Source organism: Nuphar pumila, chromosome 7, assembly GCF_984573655.1.
Source record: "Nuphar pumila chromosome 7, dmNupPumi1.hap1.1, whole genome shotgun sequence".
Classification (NCBI taxonomy): Eukaryota; Viridiplantae; Streptophyta; class Magnoliopsida; order Nymphaeales; family Nymphaeaceae; genus Nuphar; species Nuphar pumila.
In genome coordinates this window covers 15,380,494-15,405,539 of record NC_143255.1, presented here as the reverse complement: position 1 = coordinate 15,405,539, position 25,046 = coordinate 15,380,494, and the positions used below count along the sequence as shown (strand labels likewise).

Sequence of the window (25,046 nt, the reverse complement as noted above, 5' to 3'; positions counted from 1 at the left end):
CATCTCACTGAAGCCAGTAAGCTTTATTGATGTTCGGCTATGGCGTTCTTGTTCATAATGGTATTTGGCAATTAGTACTTGGCATTTGGTAGCAAATGTAAATATAAAATTAAGAGGAAAGTTGATGGCAGGTTGGAAGGGTATAAAGTTAGTCTCGTGGCCAAGGGCAACACCTAATAAAAAGGCTTTGATTATTTTGATATGTTTATCTATGTGGTGAAACCCACCATTGTGCCTTCACCATTAGCGAGGGATGGCACTTGGCAGATCCTACAACTTTGATGCCAAAATTGCATTTCTCCATGGTTCATTGATGCCAAAATTTGCATTTCTGCAAATTCTGATTGGGTTTTTTGATAATGGATGCCGTGAAAGATCTATTAGTTTAATCTCTAGTGCTACTATATTTGATCAATGCGGGTTTTTGCTTAGATTTTTTGGGCGTGTGTTGGGGTTGGGGGGGCGTTGTGGATGCTATTCATAACGATATGATGGGAAGGAACATCTCTTTCCTTGGTCTTATTTTTCTGAAAATAGATGAAAAACACCTATACAAATTCGGAACTCTTGTTTCTAATATAATTTTTCTCAGCGACCGTTTGGATTACCCCCAAAACCAGGTGTTTACCTCAGGTTTTGGCTAAAAACCAAATTTAGAAATCAAAACATGGTTTAGGCACTGTATTGATGCCAGAATGGGGGGTTTGGTAAACCATGTTTTCAAAGAAGTAAAAACATCAGTTTTTTGATGTATCTAGAATGAAAGGCGTTGCTAAAGCTCGGATATCTGACGCCAAAACCCAACCACAAAACCAGAATATCCACAACTGAAAGCCAAAAAACAAGAAGCAAATAAATAGTTTTGCAGATAGTGTGCCAATAGATGTCCGTTGCTTCACCTTCTTAGATTGCTATCGTTCCTATCCAGGGCTTCATTCGAATCCTCACTTAGATACATGCTTAGACAGTTCGAACATAACAGATGGGCAATTCTTCCTCAGATACTCATAACCCTCAGTCTGCATAAAAGCTGCAACATTATGACAGAAACCATGTTAATAGCGTGGATATTACACCAGTCTGGATCTAGAACTACTCTTTGTGGGCTTTCTTTTATAGTTTTGTTGGAGTCAACATCTCATTTTTAAAGAAATTTTAAATGGTGAATCCTTCACCAACTGATTCAGCTAAGTAACCTAAACTCATAGCAAAATAAACTGATTCACAACATTTCCATGACAAACCTAGTTGTGAGACCTCGCACCAGACTGTTCAACGAGCACAAAATCAAACATAGAAAATGAGTTAGGAGACTAGTTACCTCTCAGATTTGCTGGTATCTCAATAAATTTCAAACAAGCTGTTTTAAGCCCAACACAGTGGTGCTGCTCCGCTAGAGATAAAGTTGTTGCAACAGTGTTTATGCTGAGCTCCTCACAGAGCTTAAATTCACAAAGCAACCTTAGCCTCTCTATGTCATAGCGGTCCGCTGCTACTAGCAGATGTGTAGTTAAAGATGAAGCACATTTGGAATCTACAGCCACTGGCTCTTGCGTATCAGGAAGCGAATCCCAGTATATGAAGTGGAGTAAAGCCTGCAAAATAAACCAAAAAGAAAAAAATAAAAAGAACTTATATCACTACAGTTTTGAATACTCCAAGATTTATATATCTACACGTCATAATTGATAAAGATACTACATATCAACCTCTCCAAATGTTAACATGAATATGATTTCTTAAATTATCTCATGACAATTTTCTACCGAGAAGAATTACCATTCTAGCCAATCAAAGAGAAGAATTTGAACAGCTTTTCATGAATAACTCAATCCAATACCCAGTTATATGTAGATGATATTGTCATCTCTTGATATATACCTCGATGAGGTGTTTCCATAAAGGCTTTTTTGGTTTGGCATGGAAAATCCACAAATGTTTTATAAATATTTTAAAAGCAAACGAATAAAAATTGTGTTAACAATTTAGTAAGATGAAAATATAAAGAAAAAAATGTGACGTATATTATGGCCGATATTTTCCCTTTAATACTGGCTACCCAGAGTTGCTTGTAAATATTCAGCTATTTTCAGAATATTTGCCATATTTGTGGCTGCCTGACTAGTAAAAGCATAAAAAATATGATTCCAAAACGACAATAGCAAACCTTGAAAATTGAAGCTTGCATGTCTTCAACCTGTATATTACTTGTATTATGATCTTTCATTGGTCCAAAAAACTGAGCTTGAAATACAGGTGAACGTGCAGCAAGTATCAACTTGTGTGCAGGGAATGTCTGTCCCTCAACCACAAAGCTTACATCTGCACCTTTTCCGCTCTCCATGAGTTGTCCAAAATGTTGACGTATGTTAGAAGGTGGTACTGAAGCGGTACAAAACTTCGTTTCTGTGTGTGATTGGAAAATGGCAATACTACAGCAAATTGCAAGTGAATCATCTTTTACGTAATATGACATTTCTGAAGTAGATTGCCTCCAAACATAGAACCTGTATTAACAAGAATGCTCATCATGACTGGTTGTTTACAAAAAAATATGTGAGCTTTTTTCAGGTATATTACAAGCAAGTGATTAGCAATTTCCCTGAGACACCAGTAACAAGAACTCGCCAACAAACAATAAACACCTATTGCCAGAAAAAAAATGGCAACAAAAAAACAAAATCCAGGAAATATAACAAAAACTAAAAGGAAATAAATCTCACATCACTTTAGTCATAAATACAAAGACCCAGCTTCAAACAAACGTGGCATGCAAATACAAATTCACTAGGAAAACAGTGGGCACAGTTCTCAATAATATAGGAGGGAAGCAAATTCAGTGTTCTGGGAAGAACACTTGTATACGTGTTCTGCCCAACTGTAATACAAGAACTAGAAATATGGGCATTTTTTAGGAGATTATACTTTTGGAGGAAACAAAAATAGACATTGTTACTCATGCTTTCTCCTTCATAACTCTATCAATATTAAGATGATATCAGAGACACTATGGGTGAGACTTAGGTCCCATTTTACCTATTTTTGAAGATCCGGAACAATTTTTTCAAGATAACACTCCTACCCCTGAAGCAAGTCCTTTTGTTATCGACCCTGAGACTAATCCATTTGGTGTTGATCCTGAGTCTAGTCACAATCGAGCATAAAAAATATGAATCTCATTAATCAAGATCACGATTCTGAAGTTCTCGTTGTTCCTAAGTTTAGTGCTAATCTCATATCCATAAGTAAGATCACCAAAACTTATGACTGTTTTCTCTTCAAAGGGTGTGAAGTTTCAGGACATGAAATGAAGAATATGATTGGTAGAGGCATAGAACATGATGGATTATACATTTTTAGTCAACCTTTGCAGGCCTTGTTCAGTTGCTCTCAATCAAATAATGCCTATAGCCTTTGGGCACTATCGTCTCAGACAAGACACGGCCAAAATCATCAAGACGTTGTTGCCAAAAGTAAGGAATCACAACTTGGCTTGTGATGCTTGTGAATTTGCTAAGACCTCTAGACTTTTCAAAATCGTTAACTAGAAGTAACAATTTGTTTAAATTAGTGCATTATAATATGTGGGGTCCAACCCCCGTAGACTCATGTTTTGGCCTTAAATATTATGTTACTTTTATTGAAAATAAATCTCAAACTACTTGGGTGTATTTTCTGAAACAGAAAAAAGTGGCCACGGTTTTTAAAACCTTTTATAACCTTGTGCTCACGCAAAATAAACACAAGATCAAAAACCTGAGGTCCGATAAGTCTTTGATGATTTTTTGAAGAAACGTGGCATAATGCCCTAAAACACGTGTACAGGGGACTCCCCAACAAAACGGGGTCACTAAAAGGAAGAACAAACACTTTCTCAATATTTCTTGTTCTCTCATGTTTCATATGAACTGACTCAACCATATTGGGCAGATATCGTAGCCACTGCATGTTACATCATAAATCGCATTCCAAGTTAGAGTTTGGAAAACAGTATTCCAATGGAAAAGTTAAAGGGTCATAAAGTGTCAATTCAGCATTTGAAACAAGCTTGAAAAAAGAGTTACAAATGCTTTATGCATATTCAAACCAACTTTCGAAACAAGCTTGAAAAAAGAGTCGTCAAGTGTGTTTTCATTGGATATTCATCTTCAAAAAAGGGTTTCAAATGTTTTGATCCTATTGGAAAGAAACTCTATGTATCAAGAGATGTGAGATTTTTTGAAAATGAATCTTACTTTCAAGGGGAGAATTAGGTTGAGCCTATACTAGGTCTAGGTCCCATTTTACCTATACCAAGTCCAGGTCCAAGTCCCATTTTACCTATTTTTGAATATCCGGAACCATTTTTTCAAGTTAACACTCCTGCCCCTGAAGCAAGTCCTTTTGTTATTGACCCTAAGACTAATCCATTAGGTGTTGATCCTAAGTCTAGTCACAATCCAAATCAGCCTACATTTATGCCCAACCTTGTTCAAGAAAGTAGTCATATTAGTGATCATGCATACGTTTTCCATATTTATTCATCCAAATTTATGCATGATCCATGACAAAATCGCATTAAAAATCCATATTTATTGTTTTTTTTTATAATCCACTTCAAAATTGAATTTTTGAGAAAAATCATATTTTTCGATTCGGCCCTGTGTTTTTCGTTATTTTTATTAAATAGAATTTTTTTAATTCACACAAGCGGAGTTGAATTAAAAAAATTCTACAACAACAACAACAACAACTACGCCTTCATCCCAAAACAATCGCTGACCCCAATTGTTTTGGGATGAAGGCGTAGTTGTTGTTGTTGTTGTTGTAGAATTTTTTTAATTCAACTCCGCCTGTGTATAATTGTTTAGTTATACACTGCCGGTCTCAAGCCCGAATAAAGGATGAGGGTTGCGGTAGGCTAGTGACAGCCAGCATAAAAACTCAGTCATACCCTATGAATATGAACCAATATGAGAATTTCGTTGGGGCGTTCCCTACTGAGCGACGCGTTGTACTCTATAGGCCCGAAGGCAATGATAAATGGGCAAGGGTTGCTAGGTCGTCGCCCAGAAGCGACGCGTCACATCGGTGCCCAGGTGTGGTATCAAATAGGCAAGGGTTCCCTCACTTTGTTGGACGGGTGGGGGTAAAGAAGTTAGTCCAAGACCATAAAATTAGGTTAGCCTCTTGGAACATAGGGTCTTTAACTGGTAAGTTGGTAGAATTAGTAGATGTTATGTGTAGGAGAAAGATTGATATTTTATGTCTACAAGAGACCAAATGGGTACGTGACAAAGCAAAAGTGATAGAACCTTTGGGATATAAGATTTGATATACAAGAATAAATAGGAATAGGAATGAAGTAGGGATTCTTATGAGTCGTGAATTTATAGAAAATGTAGTTGAGGTCCATAGGAAGGGTGATAAGATTTTACTTATTAAATTAGTATTAGGTACAACTATTATTAATATTATTAATGTTTATGCACCTCAAGTAGGTTTAGATCTATGTCACATGGGTGCGGGTGCGGGTGCGGGCGCGGGTGCGGGTGCGGGGATTCGGCACTTCCAAAAAACCCAGGTGCGGGGGTGCGGCAGGGGCAAAAATGTAAATATATATATATATAAGGGGTCGAGGGGCGGGTTTTTCAAATTTCATTTTATATACAGCTGGTTGACCGCACCCGCGTCGAGTCGCGTCGACGCGGGTGCGGCACCCTGCTAGCCGAATCCCTGTGACATAGGTTTAGATGATTCCATTAAGCGTCAATTTTGGGAAGATTTAGATGGAGTAGTACAAGAGATATCTTATGGAGAAAAGTTTTTCATCAACGGTGACCTTAATGGTCATGTAGGCATTAGTAAGGGATGGATCTGAGAGTATCTATGGAGGCTATGGTATAGGAGAAAGAAACAAAAGTGAAGAAAGGATTTTAGATTTTGGTTTGTCCTATGATATGATCTTAGCAAACACTTGGTTTAGGAAGAAAGAGTCTCACCTAGTAACATTTAAAAGTTTCGTTAATACAAGTCAGATAAATTTTTTCCTACTTAGAAAGAGAGATAGGGGTTGTTGCATCGATTGTAAGGTTATACCGGGAGAAAGCGTAGCTACAAAACATAGAGTCTTAATTTTAGATCTTAGAATTAGACAATGCCGCAAAAGGGATAGACATAGGATAGATCCTAGAATTAAGTGGTGGGCACTGAAAGGAGCTAAACAAGGAAAGTTTGTAGAGCAAGTAGTTAAGGAAGTTGATTGGTGTCTCGAAGAGGATTCAGAATCAATGTGGAATAAGATAGCGGGTGGCATGAAAAAGGTGGCTAAGGAGATATTGGGTGAGTCTAAAGGCGGTGCACCGCTAGGTAAGGATACATCATGGTGGAACGAGGATGTCAAATTAGCTATTAAGGTTAAAAGAGAGTGTTATAGAAATCTAAGTAAGAGTCGTGATAACGAGAATTTGGAGAAGTATACGATAGCAAAGAAGGAAGCTAAAAAAAATAGTTCGAAACGCGAGGGATAAGGTATATAAGGAGGTTTATGACAAGTTGGATACCAAAGAGGGCAAGAAAGATATTTATAGGCTTGCAAAGATGAGAGATAGAAAATCGGGGGATCTGGGTATGGTTAGATGTATCAAAGATGAAACGCAAAGGGTTTTAGTCAAAAAATGAGGAGATTAAGGAGAGATGGAAAGATTATTTTGATAAGCTTTTTAATGGAAGTCATGCTCAGGATCTTGGAAACTTCTCCATTCCTTTTCATGAGATGAATTGTGACTTCATGCGCAAGATTCAAAAGAAAGAAATTGCAGAGGCTTTGAAGGAAATGAAATCAAGGACAGTTGGCTCAGATGGTATACCTATCAAGGCTTGGAAATACTTGGGAGAGAAAAGTTTAGAATGGTTGACAAATCTTTTTAACAAGATTTGGCGGACAAATAAGATGCCTAATGAGTGGAGGAAGAGTACTTTGATGTCTCTATATAAGAATAAGGGTAATATACAAGATTGCACAAACTATCGTGGTATAAAACTCATGAGTCATACTATGAAACTTTGGGAGAGGGTGATTGAGTATAGGTTGAGGAAGGTTGTCATGATATCGGAGAATCAATTTGGTTTTATGCCTGGAAGATCAACTATGTGATAAAGTGGTGTTTTGGGTCTGGATGTATAGCCTTTATGTACAACTTTATATGTTTTATTTCATTCTGAGTCTAGATATTATACCAGACCCGGACCCATATTGTACACTCAAAACATATTAATATACCCTCTTTAGGTCACGATTTCACATATTGAAATCGTGACCGCCGCAACCCCTTTCTTCTTCTATTCCTTTTCTCTTTCTCAACGCAATTTATGTGAAGATTCTAACATGGTATCAAAGCCAAGGTCCATCGAGGGTTGAAGAGGCTTCCGAAGGTGCAACCGATTGACGAAAGGTTTGAGGTCTCCACTGTCTCCTCCCTTGTACTCTTCTTCAGTTCTTTTTCTCGTTCCTCCACCCCCTTCCACCCCCTTTCTATTCTCTTGCTGGTAAATTCACGTCCCACGAGGGTCTGATATTCACATGAACCCTTGTTCACGCAGACCCTGAGTGTCGCAAAAGGAAAATTCTACTAAAGTTGATTCACGTAACGACGTAAATCGCTGAAGTTGATTCAATCGTTCACGTGAATCGACCCACCTTTTCACCCACGATTCAGCCTTTCTTCTTTTCGCCTGTTTTTTTCAAACCTGGTGCACCAGATTTGTTTCACTTCTTGCGCATTCCCCTCTACGCATCTACTCTGCGTATTCAGATTTGAGAAATTAAACCCTCTTTGTTGTTCGTATTTGCTGAGTGACAATAGTTTGTTTTTAATCTGATTCTCACCTCTCTTTTTAAGTGTCTCATCTTTAAAATAAGTCTTCTCTCACTATCACAGGTGGTACCCACATTGTTTTTATCTGAAAAACACTTAGTACATTCAGATTAATTTTTTGTTCCATGTGTGAAAATTTTCAACTTACATTACGTTAATCTCCAATCTTATAAAAGTGTAAGGATAAACTTATTTCTGATTCCCTTTAAACTTGTCAGTCTTTGATCGTCAGTTTTAAGGTTTACATAGCCAAAAAAAAAGGCCAATCAACAAATCTTACAGGCACAAGATTGAGCATTTTGTGAACACTCTTGTTACCTTTCCTTTCTCCATGGATTCTTATTCTTCTCTATAGAGTCTCTCTTCAAGTTTTCTTAATCAACTCGTTTCCAAAAAGTTAAAACACCTCAAACTTCTTGATTTGGAAGAGACAAATCATACCTTTCATAAGGAGCCAAGGTCTCTTAGGTCACTTGAATGGAACCACTCCAGTTCCCTTAGAATTTGTTACGAGAGAAATGGAAGATGATAAAGGGGCAAGTTCAATTGTGTATGTCAAAAATGCAGAATATCTCAACCGGAAAAGGAAAGATCAATTAGTAGTTGCATACATCACTTCTACCTTGTCTCAAGAGGTTCTTGTTGCGATCCCCGATAATTGTACAGCCCTGCAACTTTGAGAGAAATTGGTTCAGACGTATTCACAAGTTTCACAGGCGAGGATGGTTTTTCTCAAGAGGGAATTTCAGCTACTGAGAAAAGATTCCATGACCATCATGGAATATCTCAACAAGATGAAGACTATCACAGACCAACTTGCAGTTATAGGATGTGTCGTGAGTGACAGTGATATGGTGCAGCAAACTCTGAGTAGATTGAGACCTGACTATAATATGATCGTTACTTCACTATTATGTCTGCCTGCTCTTCCTACATTTGATGAGTTGAGAGCCAAACTGATTCAGTATAAGATGACTCTGAAGGAATTTTTTCAAGAAACACATGCTCATACAAATTCTCAAGAAGTCTTTGCCATAGGAGTGACTTATGGTCGAGGACGAGGGCGAGGAGGACAAGGGCGAAATGGACACGGAGGACGTGGATTGCTTCCCACTCCAAATATCTTAACTCATACTCAGGGACAAAGGTCAATCCCCACTTGCTTCCTCTACAAGAAAAGGAGGCATATCAAGGCGAATTGTTGGCACAACCCTGAAAATAAAGGAAAGGCTCCACAGACAGAACAGAAAGCAAAGCCCACTAATATCAGAGACAATGGAGAGATTAGAGATCTGTTAATATCTGCCCTCTCAGAATTGAAGTTAAAACAGAACGATCAAGGCACATGGTTTGACGACTCAGGGGCAACAACTCACGTGACTGGTGATGCAAGTAAACTTTCTAAACCTATCCCTTATTTTGGCAAAAGTAACATTGTCACTTGAGATGGATCCTATCATCTTGTTTCTCATGTTGGAAAATCTGTCATTCCCATGTCACACTCTACTCTTGAACTTACGGATGTACTTCATGCTCCAAATATCAAGAAAAATATTGTCTCTGTTTCCAAGCTTGTTGATGATAATGCTTCAGTCGAATTCACTCTCTTCTCTGTGCAGGTCAAGGACCTGCGCAAGAGGGAAACATTTGCTGAAGGAAAAAGACGAGGCAATATGTATGTCTTTGAAGAAGCTCCATGTCATCCCGTCCGCCCTATTCATCTGGATTCGAAGTCTTCATTAGAGTTGTGTTTCTTCCCTTCAACAAATGTTTTTAGTATTTCTTATGTAATAAGTCTTTCTTATGGCATAGTCGATTAGGACATTGTGGGAGTCATTTTATTGAGAAACTTGTTTCTAATAATCTCATTCCGAAAGAAAGTCTCAATGTGGATGAGAAAAGCCAGAAATGTTCCAGTTGTTCTTTATGCAAAAGTCAATCATTGCCTTTCCATTCTATTAATAAGAGAGCTTCAAAGCCTTTTGAGACGATATGTTCTGATGTTTGAGGACCTGCACCAGTTGCCTCTAGGTCTGGGAGCAGATACTACCTAATCTTTGTTGATAGCTACTCTCGATACACCTAGATATATTTCATAAAAAATAAGTCAGAAGTTTTCCTTTTGTTTCAAAATTTCCTTTCCTTAGTAAAAAATGAATTCTCTGAGTCTATCTAATTCTTTCAATGTGATGGAGGTGGGGAGTTCTCATCTAGTGACTTTATTTCTTTTCTTCAAAATAATGGGATAGGAAGAAGGGTGTCCTGCCTACACACGCCACAGCAAAATGAGATTGCTAAGCAAAAACACAGGCACATCGTTGAAAGTGCCATGAGTATGCTCCATGATAGTAATCTTCCCATTAATCTGTGGACAAAAGTCTTTCATTCCGCCGTACATGTTATGTTACATTTTAGAGACAGGGCGGGGATGGAGACCTTGTCCCCCGCACCGGTCCACTGCCATCCCTAATCACAAGTTAGGTTTGATTGACATCTGCACACCAACTTGAGGGGGAGAATGTTAATACTGATGTTTATCAGGTTCTTGGCAGCCGTTCCACATTTGGAGTGAAGCATCCTCTTGCCTATGGAAGTCTTCCTTTTTCGATAAGCATCACGCCAAATGTGGAACGAGGATGCCAAGAACCCATTTGGTGTCCTCTTCTCCGTGCATTGTAGGCACACATTCTCTGGTATGCGTTTCTTAACATTGACACCATATCATCAGTGGGTGGCAATTAAAATGGACAAACATATAAAAAAAGAAACAATCAATTGGGATTCTCCGGCCATCTAGTAGCTAGAAAGGGTAGGGAGAGTGCAACGCCCCCCTCCCTGCCCCCGGATAAACTGGATCTGATTTTTCACAAAACACACGTTCTTTGAGAACATGGTTTGTCAACCCCCGTATTTTGGCATTCAAACAGTCCCCAAACACTGTTTTGATTTCAAAACCGGATTTTCAGCGAAAACCAGAGTTAAATGCCTGGTTTTGGGTGTCATCCAAACGGTCCCTAATTTAGAAACAAGATTTCAAGGTATTTGAGCCAACATTTCAAGAGTTCAGAATTATCAAAGGTTTATACCATCTTTATGAATAGTATTCACAACCCCCCACAATACCCAAAAAAAAGAAAAAAACAGCATAAAAATCAAATAGAATAGAACTAAAAATTAAACTTATAGGAGATCTTTCATGGCATCCATCATAAAGAAACCCATTCAGAATTTGCAGATAAGCAAGAAACAGAAACATAATAAAGATCCAATGAGCCATACGATAAGTCTCCCCGACATTTGAAGGTGGCTACCGGCAAGCCTAGTTCGAACCTGGCATGGTCCGTGTGCTCATATTTCCCGCTCTGATCCATGAGTCTAAATCCGAAGAGAGCCTTAACGTCGGTTCCCTCGCTAGCGAGGGCGACGTAGAAACCTTCTGAATTGTGCTTGCGGGATAACCCGAGCGGATAGAAGCGGACCTCGAACGCATGCCCACCAACCATGAACGCATCTGAAGCTACGTAATCGCCTCCGCACAAGAACTTGCAGAGGGAGTAGTCCTTGAACTTGAAATGGTGGACCCCATAGGCGGTAAAGGGGGTAGAGGTGGAGGTGGTGACTGTAGGTGAGGAGTCCATATCAAAAAGCTGCCCACGTTTCTCTACAAGAATTAAAAAGGGGTTTCCAGTTTTTTGCTATTACTTATAGTTAGGGCAGTCAATGAGTCGGGTTTTACTCGGACCCGACCCGTATCAAACACTATAGGATGAGGGTTTGGTAATAAATGAGAAGGACCGATTAGAATCTGGGTCGGACCTGAGGGGTCAGATTAGTATACGGATCCGGATATCGTTTGTGAAATTTCATACTAAAACCCATGCCCGACCTGAGTTCCAACTAAGATCCGAAGTTTTCAACCTAAAAAAGATAATAACATATTTTACCAGGTATGGTTGGGGTCTGGTTCATGTAATTCAATTGAAGCCGGATCCAGACCTGGTATAATCATCTCAAATCAGGCATGGGTCTGAACCAAACCCAATCCGTAATCATATGGCAGGTCTTTGGATAAACTAGGTTGGTATTTAAACTTTGATCATAACAAAAAAATAAAATTAATCAAGAAATAAATTTAGGTGTACATCATAGTGACAAAAGTTTAAAACGACAAATTATTGCACTTGTTTTTCACTTTTTTTTGGTGAATTTTGAATAATTTTTTTAATCTCACGTTATTTTAGTCAAAATTACCAGCAGCAGTAATTAAACTAAAACTTAAAACATATAAAGCTAAATTGGAAAAGAAAAAACCTAGCTATATACAATATTAAAGGCTTTACTTGAAAACTCTCAATCAAAGTAATTAAGTTCCACTTCCCAAGGCTACGAATTTTGAACGTTTTTTCTTTTCCTAATGAGTTACTACTTTCCGAAGTTTGTTTTATGGAAAACCATCTCTGGCTTAATGAAGCAACGAATTTATTTAGTACCAATCATATTAAACCAACAATTAATTAGCCTAAAATGATGCACATTACTTAATGCATATTAATTAACTCTGATTTCTAAAAAGTTTATTTCCATATTGGACACACCAATTTTCTGCTACATAACAAGTAGAAAGCTAAATTTTCAGCATATCACGATTTTATCGTTAATGCTTTCAAGAGATTATTATCCTTAAAAAAAGAGCCTTTATTATCCTAAAAAACAGATTGAGGCATTTTTCAGAACATTTCACAATTTAAACAAAAAAACACATCCTTTAAAATTTGAATATTTTGATTGCACATTTTTATTTTGAAAATTATTGTTTAACTAATATTTCTGTTGGCCATAACCAAATTGACCATTAGAGACGGATTTTGTAAACCCATGACTTGCCAAAATCTTAGATTTTCATAGACTAACTTTTTTTAAATGGAAGATCTTGCCTTAGATTCTATCTTCTAGATTCTTTCAACCAAGTCATCTTTCTTATTCCCTTAGCCTCTATCTTATACAGCCTTCCATAAACTATGGATATGCTTGGATAACCCTACTTAACTGCATGCCCATAAAATTCTCATTAAAAGAAAAACTGAGCATTTAATATTGGATTTACTTTCTTAAATGACTCTCTCTCTCTCTCTCTCTCTCTCTCTCTCTCTCTCTCTCTCTCTCTCTCTCTCTCTCTCTCTCTCTCACTCAGCCTCAAACTGAGCCTTGTGGAGCCTTGTTCCTTTGGCAACCAGATGGAGGATAGATGAGCTTTTCTGTGAAATAGGGAGTTATGTAGCATCCCTCCGAGTGCAAGTGAACATTCTTGGGTGGCTTGTTAGTGCTTTATTATGATTCATACGTCAACCATGTGGTTCCATCAACTGGGCTCATGTGTTCTACAGATTGGTGCTGGAAACACAACTGGTTTAGCTGTCAATGCACGTAAAGAAAAAAACCATTTTAAAGTGTTCATAGAATTGTGTCGAAAAAAAGTGTTCACAAATTTGGGGTTTTCTATCTTTTTTTAGAGATTTTTTCTTTTCTGCACACCTCTTTAGGGATGGCAGTGGGGCCGGGTGGGGGACAAGGCCTCCACCCCCGCCCTGCCTCAAGATTAGAACCTCCATCCCCGCACAGGGATGGATTTTAACCTCCACCCCTGCCTTCATCCCGTTTCACGTCCTCCATCCCCGGTTCAAACGGGGATGAGGCGGGGATATTGCGTGGAAAAGTCGCAGGGACGGGGATGAGGTGAGGATTGTGGCGGGGATGGGGCGGGGCGGGGAAAAGTGTACGTCCATCCCCAAACAGGGATGGGTTTTAACCTTTGTCCCCGCCTCCATCCCCGTTTCATACCCTTCATCGATGCTCAGTCCAAACGGGGCGAGACGGGGCCCGCTTTCCCCCGGTCCACTGCCATCCCTACATCTCTTAGTGATATTTTTTTGGTTGTGGCGTGCATGTGACTAACTGGGTACACCAGTTCACAAAAGTTCATTAAAGCTAAAATAAAAATTGTTGGACAAACAAATTTGAAAAAAATAAAAATAGTTTTACACGTTATATGACATTGTGTTAAGAGGAACTTTGTCAAACAAGCCATGGTTAAAATGGAACAAAATGAACTATTTGTTGCTTTGAATTCTACCCCATGTAGTGTGCGTTATGTTCTTCCCAGGGATGGCAGTAGATCGGGGGAAAACGAGGCCCGGCCTGCCCTACCTCGCGCTGTTTGGACCAGGGATGAAGAGCATGAAACGGGGATGGAGGCAGGGATGAAGGTTAAATTCATCCCCGTGCGAGGATGGAGGCGGAGATGGATTTACGCTTTTCTTAGTCCCCATCCTGATCTCTGCCTTGCTCTGCCCCACCCTATCCCCAATCTTTCTAATGGATGATGATAGACTGAGAGGAGCGCCCCGGTTGGAGGCAGAGGTGAACGTGACCTATGTTAGAAGGTGGTACTGAAATGGTACAAAACTTTGATTCTGCTGTGTGTGATTGGAGAATGCAAATACTACAGCAAATTGCAAGTGAATCATCTTTTAGGTAGAATGACAATTCTGAAGCAGATTTCCTCCAAGCAATACACCTGTACTAACAAGAATGTTCATCATGACTGTTTTTTTACAAAAAAAAACATGTGATCTTTTTTCACGTATATTACAAGCAAGTAATTAGCAATTTCCCTGAGACCCCAGTAACAAGAACAACTCGCCGACAAACAAGAGACACTTATTGCCAAAAGAAAAGAAAAAATGGCAATAAAAAAACAAAATCCAGGAAATATAATAAAAACTAAAGGGAAATAAATCTCACATCGGTAAGAGACACTATTTAGTCATAAATACAAAGACCCAGCTTCAAACAAACAAAAAGATGAGAACATGTCCAATGGTCAAAGCAAGGCAGCAATATATTGATCCAATTGGTAATCTCCAAATGTGTCATGCAATTAAAATAAAATTTGGAAAACAGTGGGCACATTTCTCAATAATATAGGAGGGAAGCAAATTCAGAGTTATGGGAAGAACACTTGTATACGTGTTCTGCCCAACGTGGCTGGCCCCCAATAAAAGGGGAGGGGTTGGCTATTAAAGAGAGGCATTCCAGTGTACTGCCCCTCTTATAAGGGCGAACACCGTTTAAGGTGTTCACTCTGGAATATAGAACATCATCTCTAGGTTTACTTCTACTCAGAACATATACACTAAAATATGAAAACTGTAATACAAGAACTAGAAATATGGGCATTTTCACCACTATTTTTGCAAACCCAACCATATACAGATGTGTTAGCTATAGCAAATTTGCTAGGACTCATGCATAATTTATTTTGCTGAATGATAATACACAAATTAGCATCTAATAGGTCTTTTTTTAAGAGATTATACTTTTGGAGGAACCCCAAATAGACATTGTTACTCATGCTTTCTCCTTCATAACCCTATCAATATTAAGATGATATCAAAGCCATTATGGGAGAGACTTAGGTTTGCATTAAATGGAAATTATTAACAAATCAAAACGGAGAGCGTAGTAGAGTTTCATAAAGTTCTTGTGCTCACTCTTATGGAAAATAAGGTGTTTTGTGGTACTCTCGACACTGTGTGATACATTCCAGTTTGGATGAAGGGGCAGAACATGATTTTTAAGAAACCATGCCTTGCCTAAAATCAGGTGTTTGGCTGACCAAGAATTTAGTTTTTCCAAGAATTTGTCAGAAATTTTTTTTTTAAAAAGAATCAGTGTGGAGCTGTTTTTCAGCCAGCAAACGACTAAACATAATTGACATAATATCATCTGAGTTAGCCGACCGTGGGTGGCCCTTAAAATGGACAAACATATAAAAAAAGAAACAATCAATTGGGATTCTCCGGTCATCTACTGGCCAGAAAGGGTAGGGAGAGGGCAGCGCCCCCTTCACGGCCCCGGGATAAACTGGATCTGCTTCGAGCAGACTTTTCACAAAACACGTTTTATTTGAAAACATGGTTTGGCAATCCCCTCCACCCAAAAAAAGGAAAAAGAAAAAACTAGCATAAAATCAAATATAATAGCACTAAAAATTAAACGTATAGGAGATCTTTCATGACACCCATCATCAAGAAACCCATTCAGAATTTGCAGATAAGCAAAAAACAGAAACAGATTAAAGAGCCAATGAGTCATACGACGCTTCTCCCCGACATTTGAAGGTGTGTACCCCCAAGCTACTATCGAGCTTGGCGTGGGCCTTGTGCTCATATTTCCCGCTCTGATCCATGAAGCTCAATCCGCAGAGAGCCTTAACGTTGGTTCCCTCGCTAGAGAGGGCGACGTAGATATAAAAGCCTTCTGAATTGTACATGCGGGTTTTCCCGAACGGATAGAAGCGGACCTCCCACGCATGCCCGCCGACCATGAACGCATCTGAAGCTACGTAATTGCCGTCGCCCAAGGCACCTGAAGCTACATAGAAATGGTGGAACCCATGGGCGGTAGAGGTGGAGTCCTTGCAGTTTTAGCAAATGCCCATATCGAAAGCTGCCCAAGTGAAGAGGTGCTGCGTCTTATTGCTTTGTCGGTACCTGGTTGCCTCTTCTGGTCTTATTACAAGTGGTTTCGCCGTTTATTAGGAGCCACGAGCCAGACTTTAAAAAAAAAACAATAAATCTTCAGGGTTTTTTTTTCTTTCAAAAATTTTCTCTCGTTTAAGGATAGAAAAGTAGTAATTCTTTCTTGCCAGCTTTTTACTCTTCTCATTATTTTTCTGCTTTCAAAGAGCCCACTCGTTTGGCAAATACCTCACACTATAAGAAAAATGTGAATTAGCGATGGACGTTATTCGACGGTAATTCGTCGCTAATTCGTTTAACGATGAATGTGGCTAATCAGCAACAAAACTGATATATCGCTACTTCTGTCGCTAATTCGTGATGGATTAATGAATGTCATGATTTATTGCTAAATAAGAATTGATTTGGTTTTGCAATAGATACATATTTGTCGATAATCCGTCACTAAAATTTCATGATGGATACGTTTCAGCCGCTAAGATTCATTGCCAATTTAACGGCGGATTACGTTCTGTTGCAAAACAACCGCTTATTCAGTTTTTGAGATAGATTAATATTTGTCGCTACATTCATGATGGATATTAGCGATAGATAATATCCATCGCCAATCCGTAGCAAAATTTTAAAAAAAATATTTGAAATATAAATATCAAAAAAAAAATTTCGTAATACAGTTTATATAACTTATGTATAAAAAATAAAGTACATATAAAAAACACATATACAAAGCAGGTGAAACAAATTTAGTACAACTTGTAAGTGAAACAAATTTAACAACCCACTATAGTCATTGTCAAGTTCAAATTAGTTACAGGTGAACATATACAAAGAGTTTCATTTGAAATAACAAGTACGTGAAACAAATTCAATACATGAATCTAATCATCGCCAAGATTTGAAGCATCATCTTCTTCATTGTCTCGATCTGCCCCTTCATCCATGCCTTCATCAGCTCCTCTACACCGATCATCTCCAGCATCCTACAAGAGAACCAAAATATTAGTATTGATAAACAAAATATAATTAAATAAATTATATGCAATGCACCTAATCTAAGGAAATCAAAGTAACATATCTCAATGACATATAGACTAGCAATAAAGTGAAGAACATTAATAGAATTCATATATGTGTTATAAGACTGACAAAAAAATTCATAGTGATTCAATCATGCAAATATGTGTTCTAAGGTTGTTAAAAAAATGTCATAGTGATTCAAGCATGCATATATGGTTCATAAGGTTGTCAAATAAATGTGTTATGTATCACAATCATGCATATATGTGTTATAAAGCAGTAAAAAAACTTTCATAGTGATTCAATCATGCATATATGTGTTCTAAGGTAGTAAAAAAACTTTCATAGTGTTGAGAGAGACAGTGGTCAGCGGTGGCACACGACGACAAGAGAGACGGAGTCAAGGAAGAAGGAGGAGGTGCTGGAGAGTAATCGGCCAACGGGCGAGGGATGAAACAGAAAGGAAAAGAAGAGGACTCATATTAGGGTTTTATGGGAGAAATTAGCGACGGAAAAATTATGTCTCAAATCCGCCGCCAATTAGCGACGAAGTAGCGACAACAAAATTCGATCGCTCATTCGTCATAAAGTTGCGACGGAGTTTGAGACAGAATTTTTTCGTCGCAAATTAGCGACAGAGTTTGAGACGAAAATTTTATGTCGTTAATTCCATGACTAAATCCAATTTTAGGGGCGACTCATTTTTTCTAGCTAATTCATCGCAAATTTGCGATGGATTATTTCTGTCGCAAACTTCTATCGCTAATTAATATTTTTCTTGTAGTGTCACTATTGAATGTTAATCAAAGTACAAAAAAATGAGGAAATGGCAAACATGGATTTTCTACTTTCACGAATCTAGCGATTCCAACTTCCTAAACCAGTTATATGACAATGCATATTAGGCACACTACAAGAAAAATGTTAATTAGCGACGAAAATTCATGACGGATTAGCTAGAGAAAACTAGTCGTCCGTAAAATTGAAATTAGCGATGAAAAAATTTTGTCTCAAATTTTGTCTTTAATTAGCGACAAATTCACTATAGAAAGATTCTGTCACAACTTAACCACAGATTAGCGATGGAATTTTTCATCGCTAATTCCGTCATTAATTTTTTATTTAAACCGACCCATCCAGGGTGCGAAATTCTCCCTCTCTCTCTCATTACCCCCAACAACAACGTCAACCTCTGATTCCTCAATCGTCCATCATTCGAGAGCTCCTTCTCTCGCTCCAATCCTTCCAATACCAGCAGCACAGCAACCAAAGCCAAAACCACCCTACTCTCCATGCCCAGATATTCTTCGGCGACATTGCTCCTGGCGGCGAGCAGCATGGCATGTTCTTTGCTAGGGATTGGGAGTAGCAGCAGGCGGAGCTGGGCAGGTTCCAGAGGCTGGTTTCCTGGAATGCTACAGTTGCGGATGGTGGTGGCGGCGCTGCCAGATTCCTTAGCTCGTTGTTGTAGTTCCTGTCGTCGATGCCCATGCCGACCAGCCAGAACACCAGCTTGTTCGTTCAAAGGGGACCCCTTCAGTCCAGTAGCTTGCCTTCGGTCCGTGCCCAAATTTTATCGGAGACCCAGGTGGCAACGCTCACCAGATTCGTGATTGGCGGGTTCGTCAATTTCTGGATTTTGGCACGAATCCAGGGCGAGGAGGAGCACGAGGACGATGGCAGCAAGCCGTCCTCTGCTTCTCACCATTGACATCCTACTACTCTACCATCAACACTAGTACTAAATCATCACAAAGGTGTTCATGTTCACTCTTCTTCCTTTGTTCTATTATCTTTGTTATTTTGGACTAAGTATCATTGAAGTTCTTTTCAATGTACAACTTTATTTTTTTTTTTGTTGCAATTTTTTTTTTCTGTTTTTCTGGATTTTGAGAATCTACAAGTTTTTTCCTTCATTTTAATCTTCTGTTTGACTAATGATGTTGTGAAATTTTTGGCATTTGTAGTTAAATGTTTTTAAATATCCCTGCTTCCTGGATTTTTGGATGTTAATTTAGATTTTTTTTATTTTATGCGATTTGCTTTCTTTTTCCTTGTAGTTTGTGATTGAAACTCTTAGACTTTGGATCAATACATTATTCGTTGGTCAGTAATAATTTATCTAGGTCATTTTCATTTTTTGCTTCTGATCTTCCCATCTATTTCTCGTTACGGTTTTCTGTAATTTCTTTTTTTTTATTATACATTTTGATTACTAAATTCGAGTTTATTTTATTTTTATATTTATGTTATTTTGAGTAATGAAATGCACTATCTTTGCTGCAATCTTTGATTGTTTTACTATAATATCTAAAATATGATGATCTTCTACTTCCACTTCTATAGTTTTTTTTTTTTTTCTGGATTCGGAACATGTTTTGTGAATTTGACAATTTTCTTTGTTTTTGCTGTCAGATTTTGGTCCATATTGAATTGCTTCTCCATAGTTGTATTCCTTTGTCATTTAAGTTGCTTATTAATTAAGGCTCATGCACATACATTGGCATCCTTTTTTCTCACTTTGTTTATCTTTTCTTATTGGATTTATACAAATTGAGAATTTTGAAATCAGTTTTAAATTATCTTTTTCTTCTCTTAATTTCTCAAGCTTTTAGAAATGTTGCTTGTATTGCAGATTTTGTTTCAGTTATTTGTTCCTTGCATTGCAGATTTTATTTTCAATACTTTTGTCTTTTTCATTTTTTGAATTTTCAATATGGTATATGTCGTATGCAAGTTTTCTAATATAACCACAATTCTACAGAGAATTTTAGAAAATGCTATTGTTGCTATGTTTTCTCAGATTAAAATTTATTCTTTCTTTAGTTTTTTATTAGGCCTCTAAGTGAGGAGGAGTTAAGGGTGAAGACCCCAACAATAATCTCTTGTAATGATCATAAACGAGAAATTTCTGCTTCCCAAACCATAGCTAACAAGCAGATTGATCGGGCATTTGCATTTGACAAAGTTTGGATTTCATTGATGCTTTCTAGACCTATTGCTTTTGAGGTTGTTGGTCCTACCATATTAGACATGCTTTCAGTTAATAACTTTTATGCTTACACCAAGTCTTTAGCCCAACATCTTAACAAAAGGATTTGTATAATCAAGCCATCTTTCCTATTGTAAATGAGGTTTTGGAGGGATATAATTGCACAATTTTCGCTTATGGGCAGACAGGCATAGAAAAAACATATACCATGGAAGGAGGGAAGAAAGTAAAGGTTTAAGTTTGTGCTCCATTACATTTTTTTTACTCCATTGTTTTTGTCTTTCTAGGATTATCTCAATTTTACATCTCTTGAGTGCATTCCTTGATAGGCTATCTTTTTGTTTTGTGTTTTAATGTCAAATATGCTTGTACATGTGTCCCAAGACCACTTTGAGGAGATTAGATCAGGAATATGTATGCTAAGCTTTGCCACAAAGAAGCAAGAGCAAACCAATTCTCTTGGTGAGTTTACTTGGCTTTGCTCACCATATATGCATATTGTACTGGATGCTTAGTTATCTTGCTTAGGTTTATAAACACTGATTTGCCTCACCAAAATTCAATTCACCTTTTGATAATTTACGTTTTTTGTTGTGGTGACAACTTATATAGATTGTATAACAAGAATTTTTTTCTCAATATTTATATTTCAAACAATTTTTTTAAATTTTGTGATGGATTAGCGACGGATATTATCTGTCGCTAATATTTAGCTTTGCGATGAAATATAATTCATTGCTAATCTGTCGCTAAAATAGCGACGGATATGTATTTATCGCAAAACCAAATCCATGTTTATTTAGCATCGAAATTACGACGAATCATGGTCGTCGCAAATTAACGATGAAAGTAGCGACAGATCATTTCTGTCGCTAATTAGCAACCAGAAAATTATGATGAATGCTATCCGATGCTAACCCATCACCAATTCGTCGCTAAACTGTTTAGCGATGGATTAGCATCGGATAGCGTCTGTCACTAATCCACGCTTTTCTTGCAGTGGCATGTCTCTCTACTAGAATTATTTCTCTCCTGTTATCACCTTCCAATTGAATCGGATATCAGTTATATAACCAGTTATATGAAAAAAAATGAATTGGAATTCAGAGTTGAACCTGGAAGTCTTTTAATGAATCTGGATCAGTTGGCAAAAAAGATATTCCAGTCCAACCCAAAATCCGAATAAAACAATCGGACCGGATCAATGTCCGTTAAAAGTGTATAGTTTGACGTTTTTGTTTTTAAATAATGAAATATATCAACTATCACACGTTTCAAACATACGCAGCGCCCCCTTATCCATGCAGTTTCCTGGATTTTTTTTTTCATTAAAAAAGTATGGCATATATGGATGTCCCCGTTACCAATTCCCATGTTTGAAAATTTATTATTGTTGGAAACCCATCACGGCCTTTATTTTTCACCACAATTCTCAAGAACTCGTTTGGAAAAAAGTGACAAGTCCCATGCAGCACAGATGTACCTGCTTACGAGAATCGGATCTCAAAACTTCCTACCAAAACTAATTAAAAGGATTCAGGTCGATCGGACACCTGACCCGATTGGGAAGAAAAGAAACACTTGAAGCCTAATCATCATAAGTAGACAATGGCTCGTCCATAATCATATGGCTAGGCTTTCGATAAACGGGGTTGGAATTTAAACTTTGATCATAACAAAAAATTGAAATTATTCTAGAAATAAATTTAGGTGTACATCATAGTAACAAAAGTTTAAAACGAGAAATTATTGCACGTGTTTTTCTGGTGAATTTTGAATAATTTTATTAATCTCAGGTTCTTTTAGTCAAAATCACCAGCAGCAGTAATTAAACTAATACTTAAAACATATAAGGCGAAATTGAAAAAGAAAAAACCTAGCTATATACAATATTAAAGGCTTTACTTGAAAACTCTCAATCAAAGTAATTAAGTTCCACTTCCCAAGGCTTCGAATTTTGAACGTTTTTTCTTTTGTTAATGAGTCTTTCCAACGTTTGTTTTATGGAAAACCATCTCTGACTTAATGAAGCAGCGAATTTATTTAGTACCAATCATATTAAAACAACAATTAATTAGCCTAAAATGATGCACATTACTTGATGCATATTAATTAACTCTGATTTCTAAAAAGTTTAATTCCATATTGGACACACCAATTTTCTGCTACCTAACAAGTAGAAAGCTATATTTTCAGCATATCACGATTTTATCGTTAATGCTTTCAAGAGCGATTATTATCCTAAAATAAAAAAGAGCCGTCTGAAAGATTGCGACATTTTTTAGAACATATCAGAATTTAAAGAAAAAAACATATCCTTTAAATTTTGAATATTTTCATTGCACATTTTTATTTTGATATATTCTTGTTTAACTAATATTTTTGTTGCTCACCCAATTTTTCATAGTCGAAGTTAACATATTGAAATTGATATTCATTTTGTTCAAGATCAAATTGTTAAGGGTCAGTTGTTGGTTGGATACATTTTGTCTCTTGAACAGGTTGGTCAAGTTGGGTATGGACCTTAGATGTAAATTAAGTAAGGACCCTAAGCTTGTCTTAGGTGAAACCTTAACCAAGTCAAGGTCTAGGCCTACTAGAGGCAGGACTACAGTTAGAGAGCAAAAGAGAGAGGTGATCAAGCAAGCTTTGAGAGAGAGAGAGAGACAAGGAGATAGGAGAGGAGTGTGTTAGTGGTGAGTAGAATGGGAGAGGGTTGGGGTTTATATAAGCCCCAACCCCCCCATAAAGGCTCACAAAAGCCTTAAATGGGGCCTAAACGGTATGGGCTTTGGCCAGCCAAACGCTCTCAAACAGCTAGCTTAAGGAGGGCACCTAAAAAAGACAGTCTAGGTCTAAAATGATCCTAACAAGGTTAAGAATGTTCAAGAATGAGACAAAAGATCAACAATCAAAACAAAGGGTGACCCCTGGACCATAAATGCCCATGCAAGGACATTCAGAATGGTCCAAACGGATCCAGGTCAAAGTTCAAAAAAGTCCAAAAAGATATAATGACAGAAAAAATTAATCTTGGAGATTAAATCTGTCCCAAACAATGTTTTAAAACCCGAGGACTTGTCACTAGGCTCGTCCTTGAGTGACTCATGACTCGGCTGGGTCATGTTAACTTTATATTGTATATAAAATATATAAATATATGTATATATTATGATTATTATCTATATTTTATAGTATTTTACCAATATATTATATATAATATACATTATATGATATTTTTTATAATATATTTACATATATAATTATATTTTTATATATAATATACATTATATTTATATTATATTTAATATTATATATATATATATATATATATATATATATATATGCATGACTCGACCAAGTTTTGTTAAAGTCGAGTTCAACTGAGTCACCAGGTCAATTTGGTTATTGTGTAAGTGTTTGCTCTTTTGCCATTTACAACATGAACCTCTTACTACAAAAACCTCATCTTTTATGACTCGTTTCCACCAACTTCAGCTACCACTCCCTTGCCAATCATCCCCACCATCTCAACCATATCTATTTTTTATAACAAAAGAATTAGTAATATATAGGCAAAATAAAACATAATAGAAATAAAAAGGGTGGTGAGAAAACACCCTCTAAAGAGGACAAAAGGAAATAAAAGAGGCAAGCAATACAAAGATTTTGCCCACGAGGGCTCCGTTCATGGTTGGGGTGACTTGTGAACATCACCAAGTTGACAGGAACGTCGTGAGTTTCAAACCCAAATGGGGCATCTTTTGTTGCAAGGTTGAAGTTGGGTGTCTTCCCCAATGGGCAAGATAAGGGACCACAAGGGTTTTACCAACCAGAGGCCAGCTAATTTGCAGTTGTTCTCCGTTGGCCTAACAAAAAAAGGAAAAAGATAATCATGATCTTAACGAAAATAACTCCAGGATTTTTAATCAAGATCTCATATCCAAAAATGTTGGTATCCAAATATAGGAGATTGTAGAGGAAGGAAAGGCTGAGACTAGTGCGCAATGTGACTGCACCTGATGGCCTCTTTCCACTTAGGATGACTTCGGGACTCATGGTCTAAAAACTCAATTATTATAGGTTCATGATCACGAAGGCTTGTCGGTGATAAATTGATTGCAAAAAGAAGAATAGTTGGTGGCTCTACATGAGATCCTTTAAGGAACTCGAAGACTTAGGCTGAAGGGAAGTGATGTGATGATTTTTAAAAGGAAATGCCTTTTCTTCAAACACGATATTCTTAGATTTGAGGGTCAAGACAATAATAATCTTTATGTTGGGAAGCATAATCCAAGAAAACACAACAATCAAATTTGAATTGCAACTTATATTTTATATAGACTCTCAAATATATATAACATTCACACCCAAACACTTTCATAAACTTATAATCTGGAGCTTCATTAAACAAAACCTTTAAAAGAGACTTGTATTTCAAGATTTTGGTAAGCATACTATTTATAAGCTAAATTGTCGTGCTAAAAGCATCGTACCAAAATCAAACAGAGACATTAGCATGAGCCATTAAAAATAAACCAGTGTTAACTATGTTATGTGTTGTCTCTCTTCACTACCATTATGTTGGTGAGTGTGAGGACAGGTTATGTGTCACTCTCATTTAAAAACTTTGTAAGAGCC

General features: G+C 37.4%; 1 protein-coding gene across 1 annotated transcript; it reads right to left on the bottom strand.

The window, feature by feature from the left end:
* Positions 1-840: 840 nt before the first annotated feature.
* Positions 841-19,127, bottom strand: LOC149831251 (BTB/POZ and MATH domain-containing protein 1-like). The gene is made up of 7 exons (XM_090012967.1): positions 19,016-19,127; positions 18,585-18,925; positions 16,056-16,332; positions 11,187-11,517; positions 2,168-2,507; positions 1,322-1,595; positions 841-1,030 (listed from the first exon to the last, which is right to left on the bottom strand). Exons 1-7 carry the CDS (start codon positions 19,125-19,127, stop codon positions 945-947), a joined length of 1,761 nt encoding a protein of 586 aa, XP_089869093.1. The 3' UTR covers positions 841-944.
* Positions 19,128-25,046: the final 5,919 nt, after the last annotated feature.